Source organism: Mastigoproctus giganteus, chromosome 3 (genome assembly GCF_048544385.1).
Source record: "Mastigoproctus giganteus isolate SK-2022 chromosome 3, ASM4854438v1, whole genome shotgun sequence".
In the NCBI taxonomy this organism is placed as follows: domain Eukaryota; kingdom Metazoa; phylum Arthropoda; class Arachnida; order Uropygi; family Thelyphonidae; genus Mastigoproctus; species Mastigoproctus giganteus.
Window position 1 is genome coordinate 203,945,995 of NC_143577.1, and position 9,698 is coordinate 203,955,692.

The 9,698-nt window shown below is 38.6% G+C and overlaps 1 protein-coding gene across 1 annotated transcript; it reads left to right on the forward strand.

The window, feature by feature from the left end:
* Positions 1-8,666: 8,666 nt before the first annotated feature.
* LOC150088615 (beta-4C adrenergic receptor-like) lies at positions 8,667-9,698 on the forward strand. Its single transcript, XM_090370268.1, has one exon. The coding sequence runs from the start codon at positions 8,667-8,669 to the stop codon at positions 9,696-9,698; it is 1,032 nt and encodes a 343-aa protein (XP_090226394.1).

The following is a 9,698-nucleotide window of genomic DNA, read 5'->3' on the forward strand; positions in this document are numbered from 1 at the left end:
TAACAGCAAGTCTGCGGCTTGGAATGATTCTATACATTGTGTTTTAGTGCGTTTTGGTCAAACTGTAACCATTCTTCCAGCAAAATATCGCGCAACTGCGAAAAAAAGTTGAAGAAGGAGGACTTCGTGACCCAATAGAAAGCTCCAGAAAATCCCACACATTCTCAATAGGACTGAGATCAGATGAATGTGTGGGCCCAGGGAAGATGATGGTGGAAATTCGTGTCATTTTTTCCCAACCATTGTTGCATGATTCTGGCAAGATGCACTGTTGCATTGTCATCCATAAAGTGGCCACCACCTTCGGGATAAAATTGTAACGTTGCAGAGTGCAGTAGATCAGATACAAAGTTCAGGTACTCCCTGGATGACATTCGACCTTCCACCGTACAAACGGACCCAGTCCGTGCCAACAAAACAAAGCATTCTCCACACCGTGATACCACCTCCAGGTGGCTTGTCTTAACAAAGCAACAGGATTCATCGCTTCCTGAGATTCTCGCCACACTCCCTGCCTACCATCAGTACAAAACAAAGTGTATTGTGGTTCGTCTGACCGCATGACTTTCTTCCGTTGTTCCACTGTCCGATCAAGACGTTCTCAGCGGATTTTTCTGTTTTTCTCTGAAATAAGTGGCTTTCGAATAGGCAGTCGCCTGCCACTACCCAATTTCTTCAATTCCTTGTGCAAGACTTTTCGCCATTCCGGCTTCAGATTACTGCAGTCGAACAGCCTGTGCAGTCTTTATACTCAACGAGGCCACACGTCCTCATCCTATGTCACAATTTTCTTTGAATCTATTTTCATTTATTCGCATTTATTTGTATTTCTTCTGCCTGAATACAAAAGTTCGCATTTTTTGGCCACTGTGTGTATATTCACTACCAAAAACTGATGTACTCGTATTCTCGTGTTTCTTGATTAAATCCTTTTCTGATGGGCAACACAAGAAAATGTCTTGTGTTGCCCATCAAAATTAACTAATTTATCAAATTAAACTTTATTTTTTTAACATTTCTCATTAACGAATGATTTGTTTGATTTCTACCAGAAAAACTTAAGAAATGTGAGTGCTAATAGTGTTGTATATGCTACACTAAAGTTAACAGGGGATTTGGATGTGGAATTCATAACAAAGTTCTAAATTCCTCAGTTTATGAAACTAAATAGACGATAGTGCCTTTAAAGTTAACGTGAATAAGATGACCCAGTTATTCTTTACCGTGCTTCTTAACTCCAATTTCGTGTAGTTTATCTCTGCAGCGAGATGAAAATGAAAACCCAGAAACACGCATCTTTTCATCTTTCCCCTCCGCCCGACTAACATCACCCTTCGTTGATAAGTTAGTTACAAGTGCATCACCGGAAATGATACATCACGTCTTATGATGGAGATGTCACGCAGCATGTTAGATGATACCATTATGTCAAATCAAGATGACAAACGGCTCTACGATTCATCGAGCAGTATTTCTTGTCACGTGACGCCAAGTTAAAAAAATATTGGGGACGCTACCGAAGTACATCAGACCAGGTGGACTCGATAAATCTCAATTCAGAAAATTTCGAGCGAACCGCAGTTGAGGGCCTGCCTGTATGTGATCAGATGGAACAGGTAAGATTTTTTCCTTTACGAATACGTTCTCTGGTTAATATGTATACTTTTGTACAATTTACGAGTTTTTATACTCTTTAAATAACTGAGAGCGAAATTTGAGTTAAAACAGATATTGTACCCTTCTTTTAAAAACTTACCTTCTATTTCTCTCTCTCAATAAGTAGTATAGTGCAGAGTAAAATTCTGAACTTTGCATCTATAAAGAACAGCTCTTAAGCAGCTTAATTTTCTTAGCACTTTTTTTGCTTATCTGCTGATTCCATCTTTTCAGCACTCGTGGGTAGCACAGTTGGTATAATCACCGTCCTCTCCACACCGGGTGGAAAAGACCTGAGTTCGAATCCGGTCAATGACGCGAGGAATTTTTATGAGTCTTTTCACATGGCTGAGTTAGTTGGTCTCAGGCGAGAGTAGCATGGTTTCCCTCCCGGAAACTCTAGAGGAAAACTCGGGTTGTTCAACCAGCAAACAGCAAATAGACTACAGAACACCCGGAATTTACAGACATATTATATACTGCTCAAATATGTCCTAAGTTGCTGATGCGCTTAAAACCCTACAATAACCAACTTTATGTCAATCAATCAACTGTTGAACTTAGACTTGCAGAATACCTGGAAAACACCACTTACCGGATTGCACTATCCCAACGAAGTTTGGTAGAGTAACAGACTAACAGGTATCATGATGTGGAGTTGTTTCTCTTGTTTGGGGCGAGACTGTTTGTTGTGGTAATCCTCGCTACCATCTTACACTGACGTTCATGAACAATTCGAACCACCTGCTTTATGAATGTATGCCGAATAGACGATCATATTCTAAGACACAAAGACAAGCTTGTTTGAAAGTAGCCTTGAAAGAGCAATGCTACAGAATTATCTTAGCCTGTGCAGAGTCTGACTGAACACCTTCGGTAGCTGGAAATCTGGGCAGGGAGATGAGTGATGCTTCCATACCAGGGCGGCCGGCAAGGTCAGCTTAGGCCTTCAAGACGTGGGTCGATTCGGTTGAGTTACAGCAAAGTTTGTTGAAATGAAAAAAATACACTTCGGATATCGTATTTTTTATAGAACGACCGCAGATCTGCATTAACGAAAGATTATCCGAATAATTCTTCAATGTTGATTGAAAGAAATTTAGCTGAAAATTTGGCTAAATTATTAAACAGTTAGCGCGAAGTTCGAAGAGGAATTCAATAAACTGAATTTTACTAGCCACTCATTTATCATTTTGAATATAAATATACAGCATTCAATAAGATGTTAATCTTTTTACCATTATAAGAATTTTGATAAATCTGCTATACAGAGCGTTTTTGAAAGATCTTGTAAAAATTTGAGAGCGCGTTCTGCTGAGCATAGGGATGATAAAATTTATATGGAAATAGTTTGAAGACACTGTCCCTCCGAGTATCCTTCTTTCTTTTCCTTTTTTTTGTTTTTCGTATAGTGAGTCCCTTCTCCAGTGAGTTAGTCTAGAATTTTCAGAAACCAATGAACATACTTTCAATATGAAATCAGCTGGTAAATGTGCTAACTGTCAAAGCAGAGGCAATGAGGCGTCAGTAAATTGTGTCTCTAAATTGTGTATATTCTTCAGTCGGCTATCTGTTTTGTTGAACGAAAAAACCCGAGTTTTGGTAACTGAAAAAAACTATGCAACTCTCGTTTGAAATGACGCTAACTCAGCCATGTTATGAAAAAGACCCATAAAAAGTGCTCGCGTCATTGATGAGATTCGAATTCAGAACTTTTCCACATGGTGTGGGAGGATAGTGATTTATAAACACTCTGCTATCTAACAAAGATTATCAGCGTAATACATACAAATCGAACAGACAACTGGTGCACAACGACCATTGGAGTCAATGGACCAAAAATCCTATAACTGTCAGCATTTCGTTTCCAACTGGTGTTGGTATACGCTCTACCATGATCTTTCGTCTGAGTAAATGCACCCCAAAATTATACAGTCATTTTTACAACATTGGGTTTCCGATTGTGTGATTTATCAATCTTGATGGTCTTGGGTATCATAGTCTTCATTAGGGCAAGCTTCCGTTTAATACATTTTATAAATCGCAATGTTTCTTATAAATAAAAACAGATTTATTAAGAAAAGACCTGAGTTTGAGTCTCGCCCATGAGGGAGGAATTTTTGAGGCTTTTTCACAACGTGGCTGAGTTAGTCAGTACTCAGGCGAGGGTTGCCTGGTTTTTTTTCCAGGAAACTTGGTTTTTTCATACAGCAAACAGAAAATCGACCACAGAACACACGCAATTTACAGACAATATACGCGGAGTAATATGGCCTTAGTCGCTGATGCTCCTAAAAAAATAAAAACCTGCTACAACAACAACGTCTGTGCGTTGGTTTATTTCAAAAGTTTGTGAGGTAGGAAGATGATCAGCGAGTACATCCATCATAGTTTTGATGCTCGGTAATATTCTAATCATGTGAAGTTTATTCCACATTCCATGGTCGTATTTTATAAGAAAATCTGTCCTACACTACGCCCACATCTCTTTTCATCATGCCATTTCTGTTTTCTTTTTTATTTTTTTCATCAAATATTTCAGGCTTCTACTACAGTCACGTCAGTAATTTCCACGTGAAGAGGCGAGTCGATCTACGTGTCGAGCATACACAAGAAACCTCTTGTCGTTTTACGTGGAATGCTTATTAGGCTTTTAGTTTTACTGTAATGCAAAAGTACTTTACGCTTGAAATCTGTTCTAAGCCGCTGATCATTAGTGCGATGGAACGCTAAGGCTAATTTTATCTGCAAATATATAAATCCCAATAGCTAATGCGCATGCATAATAGTATTCAAAAGTAAAGCGTAATTCCAGTTACAGGAGCTAAAAATCAAGGTACACTTTTGTTTTAAATTCTCCTAAAAATATATAAACATCGCAATAGAAAGTATATACAGAAATGCGTGTTAAATTTCAAAATGGTATCCTTCAGTCACAACACAGGCTTGCCGCTACATATTAAGAGCTTAATTCCTCTTCAGTTTGGATATCAAGATTCTTAGTGGTCCAATGAACACAACTGCGTCGGTTAACATGTCCATTAATCTTGAAAGCTACCTCATCAAACTACATGATTTCATTGGGGAAATTTTTAATAATTTCGCACATCTGGAGAAATTTTTCTGCAAATTCAACTGTCTGGTGACTCAATTTTGAAGTTTAGACCATATATTCTTTATCAGATTCAGAATCGATATATTAATCGATCCAGAGGTTGTTTAACACTTTCAGCATAACATCTGCTTGGGCTGAATATTGTCTTCCACTTCCACAGAAATTAGCAAAATTTCCTCTCTCTCTCTCTCTCTCTCTCTCTCTCTCTCTCTCTCTCTCTCTCTCTCTCTCTCTCTCTCTCTCTCTCCCCAAAAACCCTCAATTCTTTATTAGATGGCATATTTCGAGGGCAATGAAAAGTCTCTTTGGACGACCATCGCACTCGAAATCTTGTAGTAATAGTTTTATTACAAAGATTCTATCTTGAGTTGTTATTTCTGCCATGATGCCTATAAAACTACTTAATTCTATAACAAAAGAAAAATTCTTTCTAAGTATAACAGCTTTTAGAGATATTTTCAATGAATACCCTGAATTCATGTTTGGATTTTATTGACTGTGTGTATAGGCTTCCCCTATACACACAGTCAATAAAAATCAGGATCAGGGTGTATCGTTCTTCCGAGAATTTCGTCTCGGAGGAACGATACACCCCACTTAACTGCCGGTGATATCAGTATAATTCTGTCAATCTATCATGTTCCCAACTCCAGAAAAGAGGGAGAAGCGAGGCGGTAGCAACAAATGCTGCTCACGACGTAGTCAGTAAAGTGTATAGGACTCTAGAATGAGTAGATATTAAAATCAATCATAATACAGATAAAATTCCAGTTAAAACGAATACCATTTCACTATAACGAAATATTTCCAGGTCCCTGCCCTTATTAGATAATGCCCTGTAAATCTTGTTTGGGCGAAATAATTTTGACAAAAAACAACGCATGGGTTGAAGGTTGAAAAGACCAAAGAAGATTGTTGACATTAGACTTGAAGCGCTTATGCCTTAAAATGCATTGGTTGAATATGAGATTCTCATATTGTAAATACGGATCTATAAATTCGATAATTTTTAACTGACCATTTCTAGATTCTCTGAGTACGGTGGGTATAGAGTCTAACTATCCGCGCTGCTCTAAAAATATGGTAATCCACTCTTTTTCCTTATCCTCTTTGGAAAACTCGGATACATCGTATTTCACTCTCCTGAAATAATACAATGACCTTAGTTGTATGTTGAACCAGCTCCAGTAGAACCTCAGTTCTATGTCATCAGCAGTAGATCTTCGGTTCTAGCGCTGATGACGCAAAACATCTGCCTTTGGGCAATCCTTTTTTATAAACCGAAAGTTTTCTATGACGTCCACTGTGTATAAAAGCGTATTACAGTTTTATGTGTGCTTCACTCGGTAGTTCGATTACCCGGTTGAAGATTATACCCTACATTACTAACTATAACGCGCAATTTGCTTCGTTTTTTTTTTTTTTTTTTTTTGAAAGCTAAGGAACGTATTTACAACATTTACAACCACGATGTTCCTTTGTATTAAACATTCTGCGTGCAAATGGTTATAGAACCGAGAGTGAAATTCATGACCCAGAACTCGCTGCTATTTTCGTCGGGAGTAATAAATCTACGGGCTACGATCGTGTTAGCAGCACAGATTGCACTCCGAAAAGAACTCCAAGTCCTTGATAGTACTTTAATGGAAAGATGAGTGAGCAAAGAATATTAATGCACCTCCATTACTCCACGAACTGTCTGCCACGCGGCGCTTTGCCTAAGAAACCAACCAGCTACACCTTACACTTTTAAGGTCATTAAAGGGCCCGTTTCAATCGTTAAGAAAGGGGTTCGCCTCCCTTTTGGTGTTGTCTATTTTCTTCCCGTGCCTGTATTTATGACCAGCTCAATCTCAACAGAATACACAGCTGCATTAGTATATATACTACCCAAACAAAAGTTTTCGAACCTCTTTTTATTCATTCTTTCCCATGCAGATCTTTTTCTATAACTTTCCATCGAAAGCCACGAAGCGATAAAGACTAATGGAAGAAGGAAAGGAGTAGTCGACATATTGATAGGCGATAGACACTAATTCGCTGTTTTCTGTAAGCTACCATTATCTGATTTTGTATCTCAAAACGTTGTATAGATGGAAAAAAAATCAGCCAATGAATTCACTATAATAGCAATAAAAGAAGCAGTATTTGAAATTTCTAAAATATTTGTATACATTTTATAATTTATCTTAAAATTTATAATTTATTTTTTATAATATATCTTAAAACATTTTGAGAACTGAAGTAGTATGACATAAGTTAGTGTTTTACTTCTATTATGTTTAAAGTAATTTCACATAATGTCTTTGAAACATTATAGTGGTTTTCCCATTTTTCACTCGTTTAGAAAGGTCTGGGATCGAATCTGTTTCGAATCCTCCTCCCGAATGAAGATACTTAAAGACCTCTTCAATCGGGGCTGAGTTAGCTGCTTTCAGGCGAAGGGAATAGAGTTTCTAGGAAAGTTTTTCAGCCTGCACAACATGCAAATCGACCCATGAGCACACATACACAACAGAACCGCATTACCCACTAGGTAAACGCTTAAGGGTCCGTCTTTTTCCACCGTGCCATTCCACCGTCTTTTTTGGCAGCCACATGTTTCCAGCAATAACGGACTCCCAAAAAGATTAAATAAACGTTGCCTCGGACCCAAAGAGGTTTTGATCAGAGGCAAAATATTATTATTATTATTTGCTATACGGTGCAAGGAAGCCCGAGGCTTATGCTGCACCAGCCAAAAAACATTTCTGAATTACCCTGTGAGAGAGAGAGAGAGAGAGAGAGAGAGAGAGAGAGAGAGAGAGAGAGAGAGCACGAGTCAGAAGTAGAAGGGAATCACCAAGAAAGAGAATAATTATGATATCCAGCTCAGGATCCTGGGTGTGCCAAACCCGTACTCACCAGATGTGAATCCCTGGGGTTATATCCATTTCGTATATGGATATTTTGTCCCCGACCTTATCAATATGGAGTCTAATGTATCCTTTACCCTTAGGAGGAAATCTATTGTCCTACGATGGAGGGGGGGGGACCTTAAGATACGATTGTGTTTATGGAGCTTGCGAAAACTTAAAACATAATTTCCATAACCAAAACTTTCCGAAACTGCAGTATGATTTCTAAAGTGATGGTTAACAGGCACTGTACACAATATTTGTAAGCTGACACATACATAATGAACACGAATAAAGTATGTATAAGCGTCGAAAGATGCCCACAAGTTGCTACTCTTATTGGGAAATATAAAATCTCTTTTAACCTGTTCGCTGCATTTTCTCCCACCCAGAATTCCTTACATCCATGTCGTTGTCCGCGTGGCAGGTCCATATGCCATCATCACTCACTGCAAGTGATGGCAGATGTAGGGGGTTACTGCTTCCTGCTGCCATTCCACCTGATTGATATGAACGCCACGTGAGCTGACATAAAGGAAGAGAGAGAACCTACTTCGTTTCCGGAAAGCCAACCTCTTGGAAATGAAACAAGGTCTAGCATGACTCCGTGAGTGAAAAGGAGAAAGCTATTTTCGTAAGGAGGGATCAATATTTAAGCAACACACTAATCAAGAAAATGACGGTTTCTGAATACATTTGAGTTAAGAAACCGTCACCTAACGCAAAATTAGTGCATGTGCACACTTTGTTTAAAGTTTGTTTTAATAATATCGTTTACACAATCATAATGTGGTAATTTTTATTCAAAAAAACTTTGTATTCTTTAGGTTATTTATGAGCAATAAAATGTGTAAGTCTGATTTCTTAATTTAAGTAATTAATAAACAAATTTATTCACCTTTGCTATTTTAAAATTTAATTTCGGATACAACTACTAATACGAAGTTTCTGTTATCTTAGCCAAATAATCAAACTGAAATGTCTCTTTGCAGTTCGCCATGATGCTGTCTCACAACCAGACTGATTTCGACTCTCCTTCAAAGGGTCGCACCCTCTACACTACTGCAATATTTTCTAGTGCGGTTTTATTGGTAGCTTTAACTTCTTCACTGGGAAATCTGGCAGTTATTGCAGTCTCATTCTTAGAAGATAGCCTGAAAGCCCACATATCCAATCTGCTAACTGTGAATCTGGCGGTGACAGATCTAATGACATCAGCATTCGTAATGCTTCCAAGTGCTATATCTGTCATCTATAATGATTGGCCTCTGGGTATTGTAGTATGCAACATACATTGTTTCTTCAACTACTGCCTCATCGTCGTCTCCATGACAACCCTTGCTATGATCTCCATAGACCGGGGCATTGCGGTACTAAAACCTTTACATTACGTTCAAATCGTGACAAAGAATCATATCGTTGCAATGATAGCGACCACATGGACACAGGGATTTGCATTTGGATTAGCTCCTGCGCTTTGCAATTGGGTTCGATACGATTACTGGGAAGCTGTGTGTGCTATCGAATGGCAGATGACAGTGGGCATCATCATGTACGTAATCACAGCGTTCACTTGCTGCTTTGGCATTCCTTCGTTCATTATTATCTTCTACAATGCTCGAATCATGTGGTCCAGCAGAAAGCTGAAAAGCAATGTCGTACGACCCAACGAAAAGAAACGGAGAGTCATCAATGAAACCAAAAACAGTTGGACCCACCATGAAAGTCAAAAGCACCATCAGAATCAAAGTGATAACGCCAACAGAAAACTTCTAACCAGCATTCTGGTAGTGATTGGGGTGTTCTTTCTTTGCATGACTCCCTTCTCCGTGACTAAACTTATGAAAGTGGTCCTGGGCCCAACACAGGTTCCACCGTGGACTAGTTTATTTGCCACCTTTTTCCAATTTTTGGCATCAGCCACTAACCCGTTCATTTATGCAATTCTACGAAAAGATTTTCGGCAGGCTTTCGCAAAGCTGCCAAAATATATCGACAGAAGGATAAAGGAAATTCTGTTTGGAAATTAA

What these genes read in the sequence shown, in the direction of transcription:
- LOC150088615 (XM_090370268.1), top strand. Translation starts at nt 8,667, where the DNA reads ATGATGCTGTCTCACAACCAGACTGATTTCGACTCTCCTTCAAAGGGT.